We start from the raw sequence: 27,172 nt of genomic DNA, 5'->3' as shown, positions 1-27,172 counted from the left end.
ACTGCTGACACTGCCACAGCGAGAACGTTCCTCGCCATCCTGCTGCGCTCACACCTTCTACCCTGCCTCAGACCCCCAGTTTACAGCGTTGCCCTGGTTAGATCCATGTTTAGGGTTTAGATTGCTATGGCTCAGCAAATGCTATTCCCAGGTAAGTCATGTCTTTTCTACTCTGATTTCTTTTCCTGTACAATTTCTGTTTTTGTTTTCCTTTAACTTAACAGCAGTCTATTCTGCTTGCTTACTTCTCTTGGCATCTATCACTCATTCAACCCCAAACTCTTCCTCCAATGTCTTTAAAACTCTGATCGGGACACTCAGCACATCTGGAGTCCCCAGGTGCATCCTGGGAGGAAGGAGCTGCCCCGGCCGCCCCCGCGCCATGCACCCAGCTCTCATTCAGGAAGTCTCTTCTGTTTCGCCCTCTGAGGCTTCCCTCTGGCCTCTCTGTGCTGGAGCTCCTAGCTTCCTGAACTCCATGCAGTCTTCTTTCTTGATGCCACGTGTGTCTGAGGATACGTTTGGTCTACTTCACATCTGGTTGACAGTTGGGTGGCGAGAGGATTCTAGGTTGAAACCATTTTCCTTTAAAATTCGGAAGGCAATGCTCCGCTGACTTCTACTTTCCAATATTGCTGCTGAAGAATTCAGTCTTCCTTATTTCTGTTTCTTTGCAAATAACCTACCCTTCTTCTCTTTGGAAGCCTGAAGGGTCTTTCCTTTCTCCCTGGTGTTCTGAGACTTCACAAAGATGTGCTTTACTGTGGGTCTCTTCTTGTCCACTGTGCCTGGGCACTTGGTAGGCCTTTCAGTGTGGAAACTCACACACCTCAATTCTGGGAAATATTCTCACATTATTCCGGTGATTTCCTGCTCTTCTTTCCCTATTTTCTCTTTCTAGAACTCCTATGATTTGGATATTGGACTCCAGAGCTGATCTCCTAGTTTTCTTATCTCCATTTCCTACCTGTCTCTACGCCCTACTTTTTGGGAGACTTTCAACCTCATCTTACAACTCTTCTGCTGAATTTTAAATTTCTATTGATAGCACATTTTTTAAAATTAATTAATTTCTTTTTGGTTGCGTTGGGTCTTTGTTGCTGCGTGCAGGCTTTCTCTAGTTGTGGTGAGTGGGGGCTACTCTTTGTTGCGGTGCAGCAGCTTCTCATTGCGGTGGCTTCTCTTGTTGCGGAGCACGGGCTCTAGGCACAAGGGCTTCAGTAGTTGTGGTGCACGGGCTTAGTTGCTCCGCGGCATGTGGGATCCTCCCCGTCCAGGGCTCAAACCCGTGCTCCCTGCATTGGCAGGTGGATTCTTAACCACTGCACCACCAGGGAAGTCCCTTATAGCATGTTTTTAATTTCAAGTTTTCTTATCTCTAAATGTTCTTTCTAAATAATATCCTGTTATTATTTCATGGTACCAATATTTTCTTATCTGTCTTGGGATATTAACTGATAGCTTCCTGTCTAGGTTTCTCCCCACCCTACATGGTAACTATTTTCTCCAAGCTGTTTTATTTCCCTCCTGCTTGTTGCTATTATGTAAGCTCTGAAGTCATGAGGCTTGTCAACTTGAGCTTCACCATGGGGAACCCTAGCTGTTGGTAATCTTTAGGTCCTTCTTCTTGGGCTAGTCAGTTTCTCTAGAGATGATTCCTTCTTCTTTTTTTTTTTTTTCCCCAAACTGAAGTGTAGTTCACGTACCATAAAATTCACCATTTTAAAGTCTACAATTCACTGGCTTTTAGTACTTTCCCAATGTTGTCCAACCGCCACCTCTATGAAGTTCTAAGACATTTTCATCATCCCCAAAGGAAACCCTGTACACATTAAGAAGTCACTCCCCATTCTCCCCTCCCTCCAGCCCGTCAACCACAAATCTGCTTTCTGTCTCTATGGACTTGTTTTTCTGGAAGTTTCATATAAATGAAATCATACAATATGTGCCTTTTTTGTGTCTGCCTCCTTTCACTTAGCATGTTTTCAAGGTTCATCCATTTGTGGCATGGGTCAGAGCGTCATTCCTTTTGATGGCTGAATAATATTCCACTGAATGGCTAGACCACATTTAGTTCATCTATTCATCAGCTGATGGACAGCGGGGTTGTTGACGTCTTTTAGCTATTCTGAGTAGGGCTGCCATGAACATCTGTGTCTAAGTTTTTGTTTCAACCCCTGTTTTCATTCCTCTTGGGTACATACCACTAGCAACATCCAAGGGTTCCATTTTCTCCCCATCCTTGCCAACAGGCTCTCACCTGAAAGATAAGGACCTGCCACCAGAATGCTGGGAGTGAGCAGGCAGCATGGGCTGGGTCTCTCACAGACCAGCTCTTCCCATTCACCTCATCCCCTGAGGACACTCAGGTCCCCAGCCCGGATACCTACTCTCACCCTCTCTCGAGAAGAAACCTCTGTCCTTAACTCCAGAGACAAGTGGAGGTGATCTGGGGAAGCTACCTGCTCATTCGAAACAGACCCTCAGGTTATCTTTTTTGTTTTTTCCCTTCAGGTTATCTTACCCTTCCCTCTTTGCCCCATATGCTGGTACACCCTTGCCCCAGAACCCCTGAGTCATATGGGGTTGCTGCGATGCAAAGTGGCAAACTGGTTCTTGGCTTCCCCACTGCTGGTTTGCGAGTCACTTTTCTCAAGTAAAGTTATTTCCCACTTATCTACTAAGTTTCCAGCTTCCAAGTTTGTTGCTGTGTCTCCTTCCTTATTTCCCCCTGTTCTTGTGGGTTTATGCCTTTTAAAAAAAAAATTTCCCTTATTGACATTTTTATGGCATTTTGGGAGGGTGACCTTGCATGCCTTTAACAGCCATTCCTACTCCAATAGCCAAGATATGGAAGCAACCTAACTGTCCATCAACAGATGACTGGATAAAGAAGATGTGCTAGGGGCTTCCCTGGTGGCACAGTGGTTAAGAATCCGCCTGCCAATGCAGGGGACACGGGCTCGATCCCTGGCCCGGTAAGATCCCACATGCCGCGGAGCAACTAAGCCCGCGCGCCACAACTACTGAGCCTGCGCTCTAGAGCCGGTGAGCCACAACTACTGAGTCCGCGTGCCACAACTACTAAAGCCCGCGCACCTAGAGCCTGTGCTCCGCAACAAGAGAAGCCACTGCAATGAGAAGCCCGTGCACTGCAATGAAGAGTAGCCCCCGCTCGCCACAACTAGAGAAAAGCCCGCGTGCAGCAACGAAGACCCAATGCAGCCAAAAATAAAATAAATAAAATAAAAATAAATTTAAAAAAAAGAAGATGTGCTATGTATATACAATGGAATATTACTCAGCCATTAAAGAATGAAATAATGCCACTCGCAGCAACACGGATGGACCTGGAGGGTATTATACTAAGTGAAATAAGTCAGACAGAGAATGACAAATACTGTATGTGTCCACTTATATGAGGAATCTATAAAGCAAAAGTGAGCAAATGTAACAAAACAGAAACAGACTCACCAATATAGAGAACGAACCAGTGGTTACTAGCGGGGAGAGGGAAGGTGGGAGGGGCAAGATAGGGGTGGGGGATTAAGACGTACAAACTACTAGGTGTAAAATAAATAAGCTATAAGGATATGTAGCACAGGGAAATATAGCTGTTATTTTGTAATAACTTTAAATGGAGTATAATCTATGAAACTATTGAATCACTGTGTTGTACACCTGAAACTTATACAATGTTGTAAATCACCTATACCTCAACAAAAAAGTCATTCCTACTCCCTGAAGGCAAAGTCAATGTCTTACCCCTGAAATAAACACCATACACTCAAAAACCCCTGGTTGAAGTGAACACGCCCAAGCTTGGGGTACAGAATGAGAAACTTTGCATTAACCACAAACCAAGCTATCAAACTCTTTGTTATTTCACAGCAGGCTAAACACATTTTGGTGAGTCTTTAGCTAAAAAGATGTTAAAGATGTTAAACACTCACCTGTTTCTCTCGAGCGGATTCACAGTTGTATAAGAAAGTACCAAAGCGGCAACTATACAGATGATCCAAAATTATAATCAAAAACCGTTCATTGAATTCAAAAGCTGTAGGGAACTAGACAAAAACAAACAAGCAAACAGTGCATGAAAACTTGGGGCTGATCTCACATAGAGCCGAAAAGAGGTGCATAAATGTTCCAGGAGGACAGCTGAGGCTGTGGTCTGCGGCGTGCTACAGCTCACCTGTCGGTGCTTTGCACAGGGCTGAAGAGCTTAACTGAGCATCAAGTAAAGGAATAAAGAGGGAAAAAGGGAAAAGAAGCCCATTTTCTGGGCTCTCCTGAGCGTACAGGACACACAGGAGGGTTTAATTATTTACGACATTCTAAGGTAGCAGACTCGCCTATACACAAATGCCAGTGTAGGATGAACTGGAAAAGACGACTTGCTATTGTCAATTATGTGGCTCCTCCACCAGCAGAGAGAGTACAGTTAAATAGTAAAATTTTAAAACTTCATTATGAAAAATCCCAGTCAATATAAATAGTAGTGAGAATAAAAAAAGTGAACCCCGTGTACCCATCGCCCGGCTTCAACAGTTATCTGCACATGGCCAAACTTGTTGCATCTCTGTCCCTACCCTGTGTTACTCTGAGGCAAATCCCAGATATTACATCAAAATATTTCAACATTAAGTCAGATGTATTTTCATCCTAATATCTCTTACCTGTTTTGACATCTGCCATACACAATCAACAAACTGGAGAAAAATAGGAGATCGGTCAGCGTCGGCGTGGTTTTTATCGCCATGACCTATTCTCTGAAAGGAAGTGACGATTTGTTTTAATCTCTGGGTACAAAACTGAGGAAGCATATAACTCACAAAGTGTGACAATCACAACTCAGCAGTCTGCATTCTAAACGCCAAGCTTCCCAGAGAGGGAACAGTATTTTTTTTCCCATGGCAATACAGAAAATAACGTATGGTTTCAAAATAATGGAAATTAAGTATATAAACTTCTATAATATATCAATACAAACGGAGAAAGCATCATGATGCTATGTGAACGTGACAACTATTTTATCCGATTGGAATTTTGTACAAGTCGTGGGCAGCTGCAGGTAGAGTTAAGTTACCAGTTGTTAAGGGACCAATCCCAAAGTTTCAAGTCTTGAAACCATGTCCAAAAGGGTGTGATTATTATAATTAAAAGTTCTTTTAAAAAAAAAGGTTCTTTCTCAAAAACAAGACAAAAACCTCACCATTTATGCATTTACTAAACAATGACTCTTTCTACTTGACGATGCTATTCACACTACTTGTGAAATTTAGATGAAGGCTACAAGGCTACACAGCAGTGTTTCTGAAACTGTCTATGGATTCTCTTCATGAGAACCATGTGGGGAGCTTGTTCAAAATGCTTATTCGAAGGGTGCCTGGAAACAAGACACCCTTTTAATAGGAAATTTAATTTTAATAGGCTCTTTAGGAAAATAGGAAATATGAATTTTAATAGGTTCTTTTGGTTTTCAAAATGTCTATCAGAGAATAGTAAAAGCCTCAACAAAAAGTCTAGCATTTCTACAAAATATTTGGCTCTAATAGTTATAATATTAGTTGAGAAAGGAGTATCTTCCTTCTTTTGCACAATTTCAATTTAAACACTTTTTGTATTACTTTCAAGCGAAACTATTAATAGTGCAGATGGACAAACATGTCTCCTGAAAAGACTGGCTAAACCCAAGGCGTCACACATTTTCAAACCTGCAGTGTTTTTCATTACACTCCTCAGATTTTCTTTTTAAAAGGAAATCACTGGTTTCACAAATAGTTTTTTTAATCCCAGATGGTGGTGATCAGACATTTAAAAAACTAGCTTTATTGTTTACTTACAGATGCGAATTTGTGTCCAAAACTGATCCATTCTTTTTGGACCAATATTTCAAAGCCCTCGATGCTCCGGTAATAACTGTCCAACATCAGCATGGCCAGGGACGTCAGCTGGGCAGTCCTGTCCCATCCGTCGCTGCAGTGCACCACCACCGAGCTCTTCCCTGAAGAAACCCTGTCTGCGACCTGGATGGCTCCCGTCAAAACGAGCTGCCAAAGAACAACATGCGAGTCAGTAGCTAGCTGGAAGGGGCTGCTTGAATTTGAACTTATAGCTTTTAGCCCTAGTTAAGAAAGAGTTCTGAAAATGGAAGGCCAGAAGCTGCAGGGTCTGTTGCTTTTCCTCTAAAGAAACTGCCTTCGAACGCAAGTAGGTATTAAAAAACAAGACAAATACACGAAAGCCAAACTGCATTTCAAGCTTTCTTTCACATATGTGATTGTACGAGTTCACTAGGGCTGTCGTAACAAAGTCACACAGACTGGGTGGCTTAAATGACAGAAATGTATTATCTCCCAGTTCTGGAGGCTGGAAGTCCAAGATCAAGGTGTGGGCAGGGTCATGCTCCCTCCGAAGGCTCTAGGGAAGGACCTGATCCAGGCCCATCTCAAAGCTTCTGGTAGTTCCTTGCCTTCTGGCAGCATAACTCCAATCTTTTCATAAGGACACCAGCCTTATCGAATGAAGGGCCCACCCTACTCCAGTCAGACCTCATCTTAACCAATCACATCTGCAGTGACCCTATTTGCAAATAAGGTCACACCCTAAGGTACTGGGGGTCAGGACGTCAACATATAAACGTTGGGAGGACACAATGCAACCAATAACAGTGATCACATTAGAAAAATCACTGGCCCAAGAGGTCCAGTCTAGACCTTAAAGGCATGATACAATGGAAATCACTTTCTGGCCTTTAAATCGACAAGATATGAACTCTTATGTGGCTCATAAATTGCAGAATCCTTACCTAAAGATAAACTGACAGCCTCTAGTAGAAATCTGAGACCTAGCAGTGACATGTATGCGTACAAAGAGCTACTGCTCTGATGGCATTTTTTGATGATTTAAGTATTTACAGAAGTACACTTTACAAACAGAATTTACCTGTAAGTGTACACTTCGATATGGTTTAATAAATTTATACAGTTTTGCGACCATCACCACCATCCAGTGGCAGAGCAGTTCTACTACCCAAGATAGTTCCGGGTGCCAATCTCTGTTCCCACCCTCAGCCCCCGACAACCAATGATTTGCTTTCTGTCTCTACAGTTTTGCCTTTACTAGAAATTTCACAGAAATGGAATTCTACACTAGCTGGTCTTTTACGCCTGGCTTCTTTCACTCAGCATAATGTTTTCGAGGTTCATCCATGTTGTAGCCTGTACTGGTTAGGCTCCATGGCCAAAGGTCTGGGTTTGAAACCTCACTCCATTTTTAACATGTCTCACCTTGAGCCAATCACATAACTGTGGTTCTTTTCTTGCTCAAGTGAGGAGTGAATGGTACCCCCAACCAGTATATTCACCTTTTCAGACCTGTGTAGTTATTTCCTTTAAAAAATTAAACACACCTATGCAGTGGTTAAGAATCCATCTGCCAATGCAGGGGACACGGGTTCGAGCCCTGGTCCAGGAAGATCCCACATGCTGCGGAGCAACTAAGCCCGTGAGTCACAACTACTGAGCCCACACGCTGCAATTAGTGAAGCCTGTGAGCTCTACACCCCGTGCTCTGCAACAAGAGAAGTGACCGCAATGAGAAGCCCGCGCACCGCAACAAAGAGCAGCCCCCGCTCACCACAAGTAGAGAAAGCCCGCGCGTAGCAACAAAGACCCAAAGCAGCCAAAAAATAAATTAATAATAATAAAAAAAATTTAAACCCACCTAAACTGTATCTTTTTGCTTTGTCTACAAAAGCCCTTGAAGAGCCATTCTCAAAATCTACAGAAAAGTTATAAAGGTACTACAGAAGGTTCCCATATACTCGACCCAATTTCCCCTATTACTGACATCTTAGAATAGTATGGTACATCTGTCACAACTATGAACCAATATAGATATATTATTAAATTATTAATAAACTTAATTTTAATGAAGGCCATGCTTTATTCAGATTTCCTTAGTTTTTACCTAATGTTCTCTTATTCTAGTCCAGAATCCTATCCACGATACCATATTACATTTAGTTGTCACAATTAGATTTTTTGCAATTCATTTTTGAGGATGATAAACTATGAAAAAAAAAACGAAAGTTCGAGAGACTGACTAAAATTATAACTCCTATCAAGTCGGAAAATAAATTTTGACTAGAAAACATTCTATCTTCAGAATCCACCTATTTAAGGTTGGCTTTTTGTTTGTTTATAGAACTAAATGGTGGCTTCTAAAATTGTTAGTTCCCTCACATAACTTCAAGTACTTTTTAAAAAAATTATTATTTATTTTAGGCTGCGTTGGGTCTTTGTTGCTGCGCACGGGCTTTCTCTAGTTGCAGCGAGCGGGGGCTACTCTTCGTTGTGGTGCATGGGCTTCTCATTGCAGTGGCTTCTCTTGTTGCGGAGCGTGGGCTCTAGGCGTGCAGGCTTCAGTAGTTGTGGCACAAGGGCTCAGTAGTTGTGACTCATGGGCTCTAGAACGCAGGCTCAGTAGCTGTGGCACATGGGCTTAGTTGCTCCACGGCATGTGGGATCTTCCCGGGCCAGGGATCGAACCTCTGTCCCCTGCATTGGCAGGCAGATTCTTAACCACTGCGCCACCAGGGAAGTCCCAACTTCAAGTACTTTTAAAAGAATGGAGGTTTTTGATGCCTCTATCAAGATGAAGGATTGAATATAATAAAAACACAAAACTCATTCTTTAAACAAAGTCAATTTGAGGTAAGTTTCAATAAACACAATTGCTCTAGGTTCTTGAGGGTCATACCCAGTAATGGTTCAATAATAAATTATCTACTCCTAAATAAACCTGGGTGAAAGGCTCAACTACTTGCTATTGACGAGTTGGAAAGTGACATCTCTACAAACTCTAAAAAATATTCTGGAGATAATATTGTGAAATCTTTAATTTAGGTAAGCAAATTGTAAAGAAACACAAAATTGTCAAATGTAGAGCTACATACAACAAATATTTTCTCTCTCACTGTTCAGTTTTTTTTTTTAATTTAAGGAATCAAAAAAATTTCCTGATCCACTAAACCGTTACTTTCTTTTTTATATATGTGTACCTTTTTTCAAAAAAATATACTTGCCTTGATATGTTCCAACCAGTGAGTAGATTCTAAACTGGACAACCAGTGAGATTCTTCCACATTAGGATAAACAATGTCTTTGACTTTTTTCAAAGATTCCCGCATGACATGAATGTTATGAATGTCTAAGAAGAAAAGTTCGGCGTTATGATATGCATCATCACTTTCATATCCTCCTCCTGTCGCCTAAGAAACAATAAGATACACAAAACAGTAAGTTGGGTTTTCTATTTCTTCAGTAACTTACACAAATATTTCAAAGGTTATTGGTCCTCCAAATCTCAACCTAAAAACTTGCAACTTAGATACAATAATTGATGTGACCTGACTTCCTATCTGACGCTAGGCCTCAACAACATTAGTCACTAGCTCTTCTTCTGGATCTGGAAAGGCAAGAGCAGGTTCTGAATGGCCGTTGTCTTCCATCGGATTTTAACAGTACTCTTCAGGGACAGGCTCCCATGGGACTGGACGGGCTAGAGGAAAACGACAGGCTTTGGAGACAGATAGACCCAGGTCGATAGCTCAGTTTCAGCCCCTCTTTGCTGTGTGATCTGGGGCAAGGCACTTAACCTCTCTGCGCCTCAACGCTGTCTCCTGTAGAACAGGGGATAATACTACCTAGGTCTCATAAGATTAAAAGGAGCCAGGCTCTATAACAGCTAACACCAGCCACCATTTAATGAGCCCCTCTGACATCCCAGATACTGTGATTCTTGCTTTACATAATTTTATCTAACTCTTACAGCAATGCTGCAAGACAGGTATTACTAACTCCATTTTGAAAATGAGAAGAGATGCTATTTAACTACCCCCAAAGTCAGAGGTAAGCAGCAGAATTTAAGTCATCTGACTTCACAGCCTGAACCTTTTCTAGTGCCCCATGACTGTCTGTGTGCTATGCAAACACCAGGACAGTGCTGCACGTGGTGGGCCCTGGAGGGACAAAAGGTTTCAAGCGGGGACGAGATGGCTACCACCTGCCGCGGCGCCTACCAGCATCCACCCGCTAGGCTGGGCGTCACTTCCGTTTCACAGGGTCGTGAAGATGCCCGTTTTCCACGAAGACAAAAAGAAACGCTCCGGCTCTGATTAGGAACCTGGCTGCATTCTGCTTAATGCTTTAAAATGCCATGGAACATGTGGCCTCTGGCCTTTTAAGAAAAAGTTAAATTATTCAGGGACCTTCGAAGAAAGCAAGCTGAAATGGAAGGATGCTAATTAACATCATAAAAACATATGAATATGTAAACTCACCAGTAAAGGTAAGTAAACAGTCAAAGCCAAGTTGTACTATCTTGGCAGTGCCCGCAGGTAAAGGACAGACAAGCGACATGCCTGCCATTGCCACGGAATACCTCTTCTCTTTTCATTTACAATTGAAGGAATATAAACCTGTAGCTCGGGACAGAAGGGCCAATACATCCTATGGTTTTTTTCCGGGGTTAGTCACAGAGAAGGTTTCCTGCAGTAGAAGTAAGGCTACCACTTGAACTTCAAACCTGGAGGCCTACGTACAAGCCAGAGGCCTTGATCTCCAGAGACTCTAGGTAAGAAATTGTATTTTATTTAGACAGAAATGTGTTTTTAAAGCTTGCTACAAACGGCATCAGTAGTAAGTAGACAATAAACGTTCACTTTGTTTTTAAATAGTTATCAGCTAATGAATCCATACACAAATGGGTCATATTCCCCTCTCCTTGGTTACCCCTACCTCAGGGAATAACACCTTGCAGTTGCCATCAGAGGTCACAACAGAGGTGCACCTATCCCCCTGGCAGTCACTGTTGTGAACTGGATCTGCAAGCCTCTCACACGAGGACACACGTTACCCTCCCACGGACATGTGACCTGTTTCTCTGTACATGTGGTTTGTAAACAGTTAGTGATTTTCAAAGACATTCCTAACTCTGGAGTTTCTTTCATAGATCACTGAAGATGATAGGAGGAAAAAGTAATAATTCATTGCCAAAGTTTCTGCCGAAAACAGACATTAACACAGTCCTGCTTTAATTCATCACAGGCTGCTGGATCTTATCTGCCTCTAGGTTTCCTTCGTTTGTTTTTTTGTTTAATTTAAAATGGTGCAATGTTGCTTGTTACATACAGGGTTGTAAATTTCTAAATAGCCACAAGGGCAGAACAATTAGGTCCAAAGAGGAGAGAATTCAGAAGGGTAAAAATCAATTAGTCACGCATGGACTGAGTTCCCAAAAGTTCAAATTCCACATCTCTGATTAGTTTTGAAGTTTTCTTTTGAGTTCTCTTCAACAAAAAAGAACCACCCATGTTACCTAGTACAACCACGTACACGGCCTGTTGCTATGGATACAGATGACTAGGAAGACACAGTCGAGGGAGGAGGGGAACCTGAGTGTGTTTTTTTAGAGAATGATGCACAGATCTTTCAAGCCTAGGTTTTTTTGCTTAATTTTTTCCTTCCCTTCATTCCTAAATGGACTAGAAACACAGGCATATTTCCTGAGTGTGAAAAAGGCATTCAAGAATTCTACTGCTACAACAATGAGCTTTAGAGTTAATACAATAAAGTTATTCATTTTATATATTTTAAAATATTCTTTCTAAATACCCCATTTTAATGTTATATGATATCTGTTTCAGGCTAAATGTATATATGGAAATACTTCATTTTATACATGTATTCAACTCTGAATTATACCTGAAGGATAGCAGGAACAGAAATATAAAGGTAAGGATAATACAACAAGATATTCATATTTAGACTTAATTTCCTAAATGTTGTGTTACATTTCCTAACCTATGTATCGATTTCACTACCTGATTGCTTTACAAATAATTTCAATATCATTTTCGTCATGTAAAACAAAACCAACTGCAGTAACAAATACCGGGTCCAAAAGTAAGTGTGTAAGGTGCACAATTTGTGTGCAAATGATTATGAGTGGAGCCCCACACACACGCCTGTGTAGACAGACATCACAGGGTCCATTTAGGAAGCTACTGAGTCTATCTGAGCTGCTTGAGGACTTGTTTTGCTTTCAGGTTCTGGTCTTGTGCTCTGAATAATTGAAGATGCCAGATAAATGACCTTGGGATAAGCAAAATATTCAAGATGATGAAATTTAAGCCTACATCTGACAAGAAGCCATACATCTGAAAGGTGGAATGGGGCAGGCCCACTGTGAATACTTATAAGTGACAGCTGGCAATGGGAGAGGGAAAGGGGAAAAAGAAACAGAACAGAAAGGTTAAACTGACTGTCAAAGGTATTTCTGAATCTTGGGCCCTGTAGTGCAGGGGCAAACAGCCTTCCACCTTGAGCATCTGCTGAGGAGTCCTGCAGGCGACACTGCCTTGTCATTCAACTTTAGGGGCAGTCTGCATACTCTACTTAAGAAGGCCAAGACGACCCTTGAGACAGAGTTCTTTGAAAATATTACCATTATGTGGTGTGTATGACTGTAAAACTCACATACACGGATCTACTCATTTCTTGGATTGTCTCATATAAATGAGAACACACGTTTCTGAGTATGGTGAAGAGAATGCTTAGATAAAGCTACAAATTTAGGATTTTAACAATTACAGCTTCCCACAATCCTCACAGATGCCTCACTAGTGTACACACTGAGAATGACTGTCAACAGCCTAAAGGGCTCCAAAGAGATTCTCTTTCCCAAGTTCACTACAGCTCTAGACTTCTACTTTACCTAAAGCTTATTTTCATTTGGCTTTAATGTATTCAACTTTTAAGATATGTTTTGTGATTAAAACTACTTTCTACCTTCAGTGAACTCGTTTTCCTCTCTAAGCGAAGTTTAATTTAAACCCACATGTTGATACGCCATGGCAACAACCTTCGTGTAAAACACTGCACACTGTACGTAAGGCAAGTTTCTACCATGTCATTAAATATACTTACCTTGTTGGCCACTGCATTTACATTGGGTCTAGCATCATAGATTGTGAGTTTGTTAATTTGTCTATTCGTCTCCCTGATGACGTCGAGATATTTCTCATCATCTTTATTTCGTTTACCACTCATACCAACAAGAGGCTGACTACAACGCATGATGACCGTCTTGTTTTCTGGATGAATCCATGACAGCACCTACGGTTGGTTCAGAAATTTTAAGCTATCGAGAAAGAACCAGATGTCAAAACAATTAAAACTATAAAAAAAAGAGAGCACTAACGATCATGATGAAGTGAATCTCATTTTGCTGAAACGGGATGCTTGTTCACCTGCCATTTCCACGTGTGCCCAGAAACACACATTTAACGATGATGACTATTCAGAGCCAATGAGAATATCCAGTTGCTTTACTAGTCTTTTCTTAATTCGCACCACATCTAAAAACATTAAATGCTTACCTAAAAATAGTTATATCACTTAAAGGAAACAGAAAGCTTCAGATATTTTATTTCAGTCCTGTAGCTTGCACTGGATTTGTCATCACCCAGAAACAGCTTTAGCAAAAGGAGAGAGGTAAAGAAAACCACCCCTGGTACCTCACACCTGCAGGTCATTTTCCCAACACTCTCAACTCTAGAATCTAACACAGGGGCTTGAAAACCCAAAGGAAGCAAACAGGATCTCAGGACAGCCAAAGAGCTACCAGAGTCTCCACAATGAAGCTTGGACACCCGCCTCCTGGGAGAGCTCTGAGCTTTTACTCAGAATCAACCTTCTCCAGTTTTACACACAAGCCCAGCACACTTGCTACCTGGTCTCTCAGTTCATAGCGCCTGAGAAACAAGACCTGCAAAAGGAAGCTAAAAATGTAATACAGCAAAAGCTACAGAACTGTCCACTTTCAATGAATGAATGGTTTCACAGATGAATTCTATCTCCATAAAGCTGTTAGAAGAGAAAAATAAAATAAAACTAACAGAAGCTGGAAGCTAAGTGTGGTGGCTGAGCTCACAGCCTCTGTAGCGTCCTTTCCCTCTTTCATCAAATGAGGAGCCACGTGACAGCATGACGCTGCTGGGAGGATGAATGGAGAACGCACGTACCCAGCACAGTGTACGAAAACCCATGAAAAGCAGACACAACCCCAGAAGCACAAGTGTTCGAGCTCACTTAATACAAGGCCAAGTACACTGTCGCCTTTGAAGTCACCTCCCCACTATGGCAAATGCCGAGCAATGATGTTCATAACAATCACTGTGTATAATAATGACAACACGTCAGTGAGAAAAGATTATATGATAATACGAACGAATACTCATTCAATTTAGTCTCTGTGCCTGCCAGGGCCCAGTCAAAACACCACTGTGGCCCCCAACTAAGACTCCAAAGGCTCAGGACTGGGAGGCCTGGGCACAAGTGCTGGCCTCCCTCAACCTCCACTTTCTAATCTACAACATGGAGGTGAGACCTGCCCTGCCCACCTCCTATGGCTTTGCCTCCAAGAGGGAAAAGACGTGAGATCGCTTTTAAGTATCTATGTATTTTTAATTTTTTTTAGGTTTATTGACATATACTTGACCTATAACACTATGTAAATTTAAGGTCTACAACATGTTGATTTGATATAAGATCACTCTTTTTTAAAAATTTTATCTATCTATTTATTTATTTATTTATGGCTGCGTTGGGTTTTCGTTGCTGCACGCAGGCTTTCTCTAGTTGTGGCGAGCGGGGGCTACTCTTCGGTGCAGTGCACAGGCTTCTCACTGCGGTGGTTTCCCTTGTTGCGGAGCACAGGCTCTGGGCATGTGGGCTTCAGCAGTGGAGGCGTGCGGGCTTCAGTAGTTGTGGCATGTGGGCTTCAGTAGTTGTGGCACACGGGCTCAGTAGTTGTGGCTTGCAGGCTCTAGAGCGCTGGCTCAGTAGTTGTGGCGCACAGGCTTAGTTGCTCCACGGCATGTGGGATCTTCCCGGACCAGGGATCGAACCCGTGTCCCCTGCATTGGCAGGCAGATTCTTAACCACTGCGTCACCAGGGAAGTCCCCACTCTCTTTTGGAGGGGCCGCGCTGGGCAGCTTGTGGGATCTTAGTTCCCCAACACAGGGCTGGAACCTGGGCCCGCGGCAGTGAAAGCGTTGGAGTCATAACCACTTGACCACCAGGGAATTCCCAATATGAGATCACTTTTAAAAGAGCAAATCGCTGCACATACAAGACAGTTATTATTTGATAAAGACCCTCATCAAGTTTTAAATTTAAATCAGGTCCTATGCAAGAAACGGCCCTGTTCCCCACATGCCCTCCATTCTTCTGCCCTTCTTCTCTCTGCTTGGGAGATTTAAGACTGGAATCACCAGGCCATGTTAAGAAATGCTATTCTTACAAGTTGTTTCACCTCTTACCTGCTTTTTCTTTTGGGATCTCAACTACCTTTATAAAAAGGATGCTTGCCATATAGATGACCAGGTACAAGTAATGCAAATATCACAACATCAACTACCGTGAGTGCTTTTAAAGTATATGCTACTATATCAGGCTATTCTTTTTGAAGTTAATATGTAGAAGCCATAAATAATTAAGGATGTACACAAATGTTTAGCCACCAAAAGATGTTTATCACAGCACTGTTTATAATAGGAATAGAAAACTGACTGACAGTTTTCTGTCAATCTATACAGTACATCTACACACCGGCACATGAAACAGACCAGTCATCGGTGTAGAAAAAGCAGATTGAGACATAAACCACAGAATAATTTTCTTTTTTCCAAATAAAAATATGTATGCATAGAAGGAAGTCTGGAAGCACATAACCGTGGTTCTCACTAGGTGGCAGTCTCCTTTAGCCTTATCAGTATTTTTATAAATGTCTAAAATAAATATGTATTACTTATATGTTAAAGAATTCGATAACATTAAGACCAACCTGTTTGAGAACAAAGGAGTATGTATCCATTAATGGGAACACTAATACATGTGGATCATTTTGTTATTCAGTGATATTTTATAATACTCTGCATCTTATTTATGGACAACATAACAAGACTGCTTTCTCATCAATGCTTTTTGTATCTTTATATGTTTTTTTTTAAAAAAAGAACTGAATATCAAATATTAATGATTTCATATCAAAAGCAAATACATTTCCTGGGTTACAGTCAAGAGTCAGGTGATTAGAAGGTATATCACAAAGAGTACGTTATCTATTATTAGATATTATATATATTTTTTTTTCGGTACGCGGGCCTCTCACTGTTGTGGCCTCTCCCGTTGCGGAGCACAGGCTCCGGACGCGCAGGCTCAGCGGCCATGGCTCACGGGCCCAGCCGCTCCGCGGCATGTGGGATCTTCCCGGACCGGGGCACGAACCCGTGTCCCCTGCATCGGCAGGCGGACTCTCAACCACTGCGCCACCAGGGAAGCCCTATTATTAGATATTATTAAGCCTGGTAATCTATAAAAGATAGAGAAGTGATGGAGACCTTAGCCTTAGTTTTTTTTAAGGAAAAATAAATGCAAATTGGCCATCACAAAGTAAGAAGGATCAATAAAATGGCTAAGTAAAAAGCTAAGCATTCTATTTGCTCTACGGTGGGCTCCCATTCACTCAGAACAGGGGGAACAACTGGATCAAGACGGCAGCCTGAGCACAGTGGGCTGGGTTCAGTTGTTTCATTTCCCCTCCTACCCCCAATCCCGTGAAAATCACACACACACACATGCGCGCGCACACACAGTAGATGTTCAATAAATATTAATTGAATGAAGGAGTGAACGAAATCAATTCACACTATCCTAGCCCAGTTCTCCTGCGGGTGAGGCATGGATTAGCAAGACAGCTAGCCAGGGCAGGGGTCGAGCACGTGAGGAGCGAAATGGTAATTCTAGCTTCATCAGCACAGTATTCTTGTAAAAGGAGCCAAAGAACATACTTTCAAGTATAATATATATCATGAAGATATGAACGGACACTCGTGCTTAGCGAAGCAAGTGCATTAAAAAAGTTACCATTCATATTATGTTGATAGCATAACGAAAGTTTCACACAAATATCCTTTTAGGGACAAAAATGTCTAGACTTGGAAGTTAAAGGCAACATGACATTAAATCTTAATTTTTCAACCCTTGTTTTTCAAAATCAAACCAAAACAAAATAAGACAATGTACTTATTATGACATGCCCTGGAAATTAACAGAGGGGAAAAATTCTCTAAATTTTTAGCCAACAAGATTTATGGACACAGAGTAGACAGGGTGACTCGTACATAAATACTTAAGAACCAAAGACTAATTTATGAACTAGGTCCAGTGACACCGTAAATATAGTTTGGGATAGTCTGCACCTGACCCCAGGTTGATGAGGATAGACAAATCCTAATAAAGGTGGTACGTAAAAGCCTATACTCATAGGCTCCGTAACATAGGCTAGTGCATGGTTTCCAGCATAACTCAACCGACATTAACCAGAGCCTAACGCCTGTCAGCTATTGTGCTACAAAGACACAAGCCACAGAGACCTTGTCCTTCCTTCTTCCTTTCCACCTGGCGTTACCTGTACCCTCTCCTGTATCAGAATTACTTGAGTTCATTCTCTGTCCTTGATTGCGAGCTCCTGGAAGGCAGGTGGCGTCTTACTTCTTTCCCCATTTGGCCTGCTGCTTTGCACTCAGAGGACACTTGATAATTATTTGTGTGACTGAAATTCCAAAAGAGTGTTTCTCTGAATTACTTGACTACTGTTCTCATGGAAGAAAAGGCACTCCTCACAGAAAACATTAATTGCAGTACTCACTGGAATTCGATTTCGGGATCTAAAAGTTGCCACTCTCCTGAGATCATCATCTGAGGCACGATATGGAACCACCAAGAGAGCCGGGTAAGTGTCGCACAGCTCATAGCACTTATTAATAAAAGTGATTCTCCAATGGTGATTGGGCAGGCCCTGCAGGAAAAAAGGAAGTCCACGTCAGCACTGATGCTTTCATCTCTGGATCTGGCCTTGGATGGGTCTCCTTTCTTCTTTCGAGCAGAATGTGTGTGTGCCTCTGACAGCGGGGTAGTAACGGTGTACTGATTTATAGTAAGGGAGCCAGATCGATAATCCAGACAATGTTAAGAACACAAGACAAAACACTGGCGGGTTCCAGAATTCTAAACTATCGCTGGTAAATACAAATTCTCTTGAACTTGAGCTCTTCCTTGATTTCATGTCAAACTTTTCTCTACTACTTGTACAATGAAGAGAAACCCAAGTTCCTCCCCGACCCGTGCAAACCGCCCCACGCCCTAAAGAAAAGTACACTGTGTAATCTTCATCTGTGTCTGATTGAGGGTAAAAAAGCAATCAGGCCAATTCCACTCCCCACTCGCTTCAACCTGCTCCAAAGTAGAAAGAGGCTGAGCTTATGAAGACGTTCACAGAAGGGAAGTAAGGAAAACCCCTCTGGGGAGGCTCATTTCGCCACCTCCTGAGAATTTCTTCAATCAAGTGGTTTGGGATGGGCGCTTGCTCTATGGGCTGTGTGAGAAATACACTCATCTGTGGACAAGGTCCAGAGGTGGTGGAATAACTCTCTCCCCATGCTCACAAACACACAAGTACACGCACAAAAGTGAGCCATGTGGGTGCTTGCTCTGGGGACGCAAATTGTACCTCATCTTTAGGTCTGGCCCTATAGAGCCCGGACCAGACAGATGAGTCTGATGTTGAGTCCAATTAGAGAGTTACAAGTCCCATCAGAAAGGTGTAAGAAAAAAAGATGGAATATAATGGCATTCTAGAACTAAATACCTTCAAGAGTTCATATGTGCATGCAAGCTTAAAAACAGGAAGCCCTAAAAAGTAAGTCTTAATATTGTCAATAACACTCAAAAACTAAGGTGCGAATATTTTAATACGTAACACTACAGAGGTCTCCAAAACATGCAAGATGTTTTAATGGTCCCTCTTCTGCCTCCACAACTGACCTGGAATAGAGGTTATTAAAATGAGAGGTACACACAGCCTTCGAAAACTCAACAAACTAAAGCTGAGTTCTGGAAGCAACAGGACATACTACCGCATACATGTGCTCTAGAGATAAATTCCCACACCCACACCCCTGAGCACCGAATCTTCTTATGAACAGAAGCAAACCACTGATCAAGACTAAACGGGTCACCACAGAGCACTGAGTAGAGTTCCCTGTGCTATAGCTGATTTACTTTGCTGTACAGCAGAAACTAACACAACACTGTAAAATAACCATACTCCAATAAAAATTAATTAAAAAAAGAAAAAGGCTAAACCGGGAAGTCAACCCAGGTGCCCGGTAGTGGAAGTGGTGGCTAGAAGGTTCTTCTCAAGTCTAGGGTTCTACAATTTTACTTTACATTCATGGGGCTCGATTTGATTCTCAAACCTCATTCAACAAAACTTCCCAATTACTTTATGAGCTTTGTAGAACGAGAATTATGAAAAACCTCATCACAGAACTCCTAACTGTCCTATGATTTGGTTACAGCAGAGGTCAAAGTGTAGCTGTTGCTCCATAACAGGCATGGGAATCTTCTTTAAAATGCAGAGAGACCTTTGCCCCGAACAGCAACAATACATGAAGCCTCCCGCTTTATTATTGCAAATAAACATGCATGTGGGTGAAGTTTACTAAGAGAGCAGTAAAGGCAATTCTCATACACATTCATCAAAGCATTCTTGGAAAAGTCATTACAGGAAAACAGTTCTAATTCATTTGAATCTTTAAACTGAAATGAATATAACAGAAATCTAACTGCCAGTAATACTTAGGCTCCCAAATACATACATACATCATGACATCAACTCCTGAGTAGTAAGGTACAGAAGTCTGGCTTCTCTAGACTCTGAGTATTTGATTCATTTCATGGACAACAATATAATGGACGTCCTTCGCGTAGCGGAAGGAAAGAGAACTTAGCCATGCAGCCTTCAGTGCAGCTTGAACATGGCCCTGGGATGAGCCTGTAGGTTCCACAGTACTAGAATGAGCCATATTATACCACTGCCAGGAAAAATTTATTTAGCAAGGGTGTTACTGATACTCAAAGAGCGTGACTGATGGCATATCATCACCAGGCAGGTTTGAGATTCCCCACATTTACAGTATCTACTGACTTACCTGCCTTCTGTATTCTTCAACTGGATTATAAACCATCCATCCATCCACGTCAAACTTTTCTTCATTTAAAAATGCAAATATTGGCTAGAAAAGGCAAAAAAAAAAAAAAAAGGAAAGAATTTCAAGTTCAGTGTAAAGGAACTAATACTCTATTAATACTACATCCTTTGATTTTTTTTTTTTTTTACCAGATTTGCCTACCATGAAATCACAACCCCCACTGAGACTTTTAAGCAAGAAATAACAGTGAAAAATTTAGACTAGACTTACACTGCCTTCTATCTTGATTAACAATTGTATACTTTTGAGACCGCAATTTTCTATGGCTACAAACATCTCTTTTGGTGTTTTTTTTTTAAATGCTGTTGCACAAAACTCAGATTTCCAGACCCAAAAATGCCTATCAGTTTTAAGCAGTATTAGCAATCGACGGGTAAAAGACACTAAAATATAAAAGAAAAAGAAAATTCAGCAATGATTATTAAATAGTGCAACTGTCTCAAAAGGGACCAGTGGTGTGTTAATCTATTAAGAAAGTGACAGAACGTTAAGAAAATTCTTAATTAACTGTTCTCTGTGAATTCGGAATCAATGCCCTGATCTCTGAAACAACAGGCCTCAGGCCTCTCACCTTTTCTCTATGCTCACTCTCAAGGTGACACTGATGAATTTCAGGGCTTTGAATACCATCCATACCCTGGCGACTCCTAAATATCTATCGCCCTCCAGCCCCACTGTGATCTGCAGACTTGGCCACTGCAGCCGCAGGACTGCAACGTTCACAACTCCTCCCAGTCTCCCCATTTCAGCAGATGACAGCGCCATCCTTCACACTGATTGAACCCAAAACCTTGGCATTATCCTCATCACCTCACTGCTACCACCCTGGTGCAAGGCTCTGCCATCTCCACTTGGATTATAATAACACCTCCTAACTGGTCCTCTGCTTTCATCTTTACCTCTAAAGTCAGAGTAATTGTGTCACAACCTAAGCCAGGTCAAATCCTTCCCTTGCCACCTGGCTATGTCCCCCACCACGTCTCTGCTCTTCCTCTCGCTCAATCCACTCCAGCCACGCTTTGGGTGCCGCTCCCGGAAAGCAACAAGCGTGCACCAATCTCAGGGCCTTTGCACCTGCTGTTCCACTTGTCTGGAATCCTTTGCCCTCATGGTTTCCTCCCTTACTTCTTTCACATCTCTGCTCAAATGTAACCTTAATCAGTGAGCCCTTCCCTGACACATGTTCCCCCACAACAGGACCACCGATTCTCCTTCCCATTTTATTTCCATCACTTATGACCATTTGACCTATATTTATTTATTTGTTACTGTTGGACCCCTACCGTCCTCCCTCCTAGACCATGGGCTCCATGAAGGCAGACACTTGCTTTTTTCCCACCCTGGATCCCCAGTAACCGGAACGCTGTCTGGCCTGTGTAGGTGGAATACATATTTGTTGACCAAATGAGGGCGGGAAGCCTTATACAGCCCCTGCTCAAGCGCTTTCTCTGGAGGCACTTTTCCTCTAAGTATCTTCCTTCCACCCATTTTCCTGTTATCAGCCTGTGGCCTCCAATGCTAGTGTTCCCCCGACCCCAACGTTACAGAGAACTTCTGGTAAAGCATCAGTTAGCGGCAACGGCTTTCTGTACTTAAGTGGCAAGAGGTTTAAGGTGAAAACTGATCAAGATCGCGCTCTCCGGACTGTCTTCTTGAACTTTCCAAAGCATGCGGCACCCTCAGCAGGTCTCAACTCTGGCAGCACTAGGCCCGAGTGCTGTGTATTCTGTGACCGCACATTAGCAATGACGCTGACCTAGCTATGCAATCGAGGCTTTAGGCTGACGGTGAATCCACAGGGATACTTAATTATTCAGTACTCCCGGGGAAAACAAGTGGTTGCTGTTAACTGAAATTCAGTTCAGAGACAGAGGGACTTCTGGTGCAAAGAGCACTAAAATGTATAGCATGCTTCTTTATCCATACACGGAACCTACAGAACATGTCCAAGCATCCTCCTGGTGACATCTGAGCACGGGATACTGCCCTGGTCAGTACCTGGCCCGGGGAAATACTCAATACTGCTGAACCTTGTGCTGGTGACATACTTGTAGATGATGTAAGGCTGCACTGTCACTCACTTTAGAAGAAAACCTTGAATCTGCTTTCTTGAAATAAGTTCCTGATCTCAACGTGAGTTTTGTTCATTTTTCGGTTTTTAGCTATTTGCATCTTTCCCATGAAACTCAAGCAAATATGGTGCCCTTTTAAGAAGAAAGAATAAAATTGTTCACTCAGAGGCCAAATAAAGCTTTCTCTCCAGAAAAACCATCATGTGTATTAATGCCCAGAGTGTCCTCTGACTTGCCGGCAACATTTTCAATGTAACTTTCTATTTCTCAATCACTAATAAAGCAACTCCTTCTTTGCTTCAAATATCTATCCTCTTGCGTCTTACATTAAAATTACCAGTAAGTGTAATCTAAGTATACAAAACTGTTATCGTCAGAAGATAAAGTTCTATAGCTCGAACCAAAATTATCCCCATAATTTCTTTAATGTCTGACAATCAGTCATATAAAAGAATTGTCATTAATATGGGAATGACAGTGTCCTCAAGGTAGCGACCTACCAGGTGGCCTTTCTCATGAAATCAGTCTGCAGTGACACTGAGTGATGTCCAGATATATAGGACGAGTGCATGACTGGCATCCTTTACCTGGGAAACGCGCCTATGGGAACTCTATGACGGACAGAGCTTCCAGGAGACTCTTTTTTTTTTTTTGCGGTTCGCGGGCCTCTCACTGTTGCGGCCTCTCCCGTTGCGGAGCACAGGCTCCGGACGCGCAGGCTCAGCGGCCATGGCTCACGGGCCCAGCCGCTCCGCGGCATGTGGGATCCTCCCGGACCGGGGCACGAACCCGCGTCCCCTGCATCGGCAGGCGGACTCTCAACCACTGCACCACCAGGGAAGCCCACCAGGAGACTCTTGATGCTAAGAGCCAGACTTGGACCTCAAATATTTCAGGCAAGTTTATGAATCAAATAACAGCCAGATAGTTCTTGCCATGAATACGTATCAACACGTCTAACATTGAACTGGAGCTTAAGGTGGAAAGACCAGGTGCTCAAGCCAATATTTTAATCCTCCAAATAAATCAGCTTACAATTACAAGAAAACGTTTCTTTAAAAAAGCATTACTTGTTAGTTTTTAAAGGAAAACACGATGTAAACACTAAGCTGTCATTAACTCCTCGGCTCTATTGAAGCAAGCGTTCTACAAGAACCAACACTGACAGTTTCTAAAGTTGAACGTACAGGACTTACTTCCCAGATATTTCAATTTTTACCTTATTTCCCTTAAAGATTCAGATAAGAGAACAAAGCAAGACTTAAAACACAAGCTCTCAATAGACTAACATAAAGGTGGATTATTACAAAAAACTTCAAACTACTAAGCATCAAAGCAAGGACAACAGAACCCACTCATCTATATCTCATTATTCAAAAGTACAAAATTCCCTACAAGTGGTTACTTGTTACAAGGCTAATTACAGTTCTTGCCTGGAAATTGTTAAAACCTAAAGTTAGCAGGTTACGTGTCTTGAGGTTTTTGGCTGTCCTTTATTTTCTTATAGACTCGCAGTTTTTAAGGCTTTGAGTCTTTTAGAACTTGATCTGCGGGTTGACGTTTTCCAGTTGTTCCTAACCACACCGCTGGGTCCGTAGGGACCCTGGTTGGGAAACACAAGTGCCACAGAGGGAACTGCTTCTAGAGACTCTCCCTCCTGAGGGCACGCAGGGAGTCAGGTCCACCAAGTGGGTGATGACGTGCCCTCGGTGACCCCGTCCCCGCACCCATTTTGCTTCACGGCCTGTGCAGAACCCCAGAAGGATTCAGTCCCAGCTCAGCAAAGCCTCGGGGCAGAGGATGGTTTGCCGAAGGTCAGCGTTCAGTGGGCACTTCCAGAAGCCCTCCTGGCTTTCTCCTGGGGCCCGGGCCCTGCCTCGCCTCTGCCTCGGGACCCTGGGGTGGGGGGCACTTCCCCACCGTGCCAGGCACTGCCAGTGCCCCGGCTCGCCCCGCTGAACCAGAACCTCCAGGGGGTGATGCCCTGATCCTCAAGGGCCACGGAATACTCCAGAACACGTGGGAATCTTGCCTGAGGGTTCTGTGTGGTCAAGCTTTGGGGGGCTGCTTTACTTTTTTTAAGTGATTTTGCAATAATTATAGATATATGAGAAGTTGCAGAGAAAGGTACAGGGAAGGCCCATGCACCCTTCACCCAGCCTCCCCAATGTAAGCATCTTGCATAACCGGAGCCCAGCTTCAAAGCTGGGAAACCGACATCAGAAAACAGACACACTCAAGTGCTCACCCCTGGCTTCAAGTGAGCAGGTCTTCCTTTAGTTGGCTCTGTATGAATATTTGGGCATTTCACCAATTCAGATTCCTACTAGTCAAGAGATACCATGCATGGAGCGCATGGAGACTTGAGAGGAAAAAAGAAAAAAAAAAAAAAGCAATCCTGGGCATTTTTTCCAGGATTAAAAATAGCACAATGTAACATTTGAAAAATGTTAAAGGACAAAGTTGAGATGAAAATCTCCAATTTCACACTAGAGATAAAAACAGCTCTGACAAAGAGAATGTAACTTGTCTTTTTAATTTAGCTACATTTATCACTGTTATGTCTTGTGGGAGCAAACATCTGAAATGACAGCAGATTTTAGCTTTCACTTAATTAGCCCTTATTTTTAAATGGCACTTATATAAAGATGCACTGACTTGCTTTAAACATCTAGATTGGATTTATTCTTACTGAGTAGAATCTATAAATAATGAGTGATTCATGAGTTTCCTTCTTTGAGGAGGGAGAACTGTCTGTCACCGAATTAGGATTCCCTGATCTCACGATGGCCCCTCATGGACAGCCTCTTCTCCCAAAGGCTTGTCAACAATGTCGTGTCTCAGAAGTGGATGTTTGAGAGTTAGATTTATAGAAATTAAAGATCATTTAATAGGGAGACAGTTACAGAAGAAAACAATTTTCACAGTATTGAGGAAAATAAACTGATAAGCTATGTAGATGCAATAGTGCTTTCAAATGATGCTGCCACCACACAAAGGCATGGTCATCAGTGGACACGATTTACTACATCTCTGAAGACCTAGCCTTAAAAATTCAGGAAACTGGTCACTAACTCTTTCCTGATAGAATTTTGGAATGTTTGAACAGGAATCTAAGTGAGCATTTTTTTCTAATTTGATTCCTGAAATTCGCCTTTTTCAAAGCTTCCATCTACCACTGAAGGAAGCAGCAATGTAAAATCATCTCATTTTCATCTTTTAGATTACACTTAAGAAATAAGACCCCTTCGTCTAAGAAAAATAATTCTTTCACTCAGGTTAGGAGAAAAAGTCTAAAATTTTAAGGAAGAACCATAGGAAGTGCTGAAACTTGGCAGTTTATAATTGTAAGTAACAGCTTCATGCTAGATAGGGATTTCAGCCTCTTTTCACACGACTTGACATAGTTAATTCGTACAACTGCATCAAAAGTAATTTCATCCAAAAATCTGACAAAAGTCTCGTAGGTCAAAAAGCAACTTGCTTGTCCTATTTCTACCACTTTCCCTGGAGAAAATGGCTTTAATATTCTTGAGTCACCCTTACCTTCATATATAAATGTACACATTCATTTTTTCAGGAAAGGACTACAAAAGGACATTTGAAATGCCATTTGAAAGTATTTTAGAAAAAGGACATTCTTTACTACTTGGCCACAATCATAATCATTTAAGGCTGACATTTCTCAGGGTTCATCCACTGCACCCCGATTCTCACTGTAATCCTCTCTCCTGGCAATTTTGGTCGCATCGATGAAAATGCCAATGATCACAGCTGGTCTCCCAAATAAACCTCTCCCCAGGCCAGAGCTCCAGGTCTTCGTAGCCACCAGCCCCCCAAATACCCATACTTGGTTGTCCCACAGACACCTGCAACTCAGCACAGCCAAAATGGAAAACTTGCCCTCTCTGCCTCACTCCCCTCCTATGTTCCCCACCTTGACCACTGGTCCCACCATCGACCTGTTTATCCAGGCTTGGTTCTTCCCTCTTTATCATCCCATCCCCCCTCGTAACTATAACCAGTCAATCAACAAATTCTACTGATCTTATCTTCTAGGAACATTCTCAAATCCATTCTCTCCTGTCCCTGTCCATTGCCCCATTTCAGGGACTCATGATCATACACCAAGGCAACTAACAAACACCCCCAGAAATGGACTACTGCCCCTCTCTATCTACTCTGCATGCTGCAGCCCAAGGAATCTTTTTGAAACAGAAATCTAATCATGCCACTTTCCTGCCTAAACCCCTTTCACGGCTCCCCTCACCTTCAAATAAAAAATGAAACTTCTTGGTGGGGCACATTAGGCTCTGCCACCCTCACACGGACACCAACTCCCAGACTCTAATCCGCGTGTGGGGGTCAGCCTGTGTCCAGCCCCTGGACACCTGCACATACTGTCCCAGCACGCTCATATTTCAGGATTGGCCCCCTCTAGGAAGTCCTCCTCAACACCAACCCACTGACTTTCCCCTCTCCTGACACCCTGTGTATCTGTATCTGTATTGTATGCATTTGTTCGTCCACATCACCCAGGAAAACTGTGCTCCCTCTGGGGACAGGGAGTGGGTATCAGCTCCAGCTCCAGCGCGCAGCTGTAATGCAGGCATCGTCTAAATGTCTGCTGATCAAAACTAGGGATGAAAGGAATGAAAAAGAGAAGGAACAAAAAGGGGCTTGCCCTACCAGACATTACATCTTACAAAGCCTTGATAGGCACAAGACTGTTACTGGTGCATGAAGAGTGATTGATGCGTGAAAGGAAACATTCAGAAATAAAACCAAATACAGAGAGGAATTTGGTGTGTGATAAAGGTGGTATTTCAAACCAGTGGATTGGTCTTCAAATGACGTTGCAGTAAAAGGGGGAGAAAGAGTTGGATCCCTATCTTACAAGGCAACCCCGGATAA

General features: G+C 42.5%; 1 protein-coding gene across 3 annotated transcripts in view; it reads right to left on the bottom strand.

Annotated features, from left to right (window-relative positions):
• Nucleotides 1-27,172, bottom strand: part of MTM1 (myotubularin 1) — a 98,903-nt gene that overhangs the window by 10,744 nt on the left and 60,987 nt on the right. For all 3 annotated transcript variants that reach the window (XM_029241538.1, XM_029241536.1, XM_029241537.1), the window contains exons 7-13: nt 20,127-20,210; nt 17,783-17,932; nt 12,996-13,184; nt 9,092-9,277; nt 5,847-6,053; nt 4,680-4,772; nt 3,954-4,067 (exon numbers count right to left, since the gene is read on the bottom strand). In XM_029241538.1, the coding sequence (XP_029097371.1) occupies nt 3,954-4,067; nt 4,680-4,772; nt 5,847-6,053; nt 9,092-9,277; nt 12,996-13,184; nt 17,783-17,932; nt 20,127-20,210 (1,023 nt within the window). The remainder of the gene's footprint in view (nt 1-3,953; nt 4,068-4,679; nt 4,773-5,846; nt 6,054-9,091; nt 9,278-12,995; nt 13,185-17,782; nt 17,933-20,126; nt 20,211-27,172) is intronic.

Source organism: Monodon monoceros, unplaced genomic scaffold (assembly GCF_005190385.1).
Source record: "Monodon monoceros isolate NGI ecotype Baffin Bay Population unplaced genomic scaffold, NGI_Narwhal_1 Super_Scaffold_22, whole genome shotgun sequence".
In the NCBI taxonomy this organism is placed as follows: domain Eukaryota; kingdom Metazoa; phylum Chordata; class Mammalia; order Artiodactyla; family Monodontidae; genus Monodon; species Monodon monoceros.
Note: the sequence above shows the minus strand (reverse complement) of the source record. Positions and strands in the feature narration are given on the sequence as shown.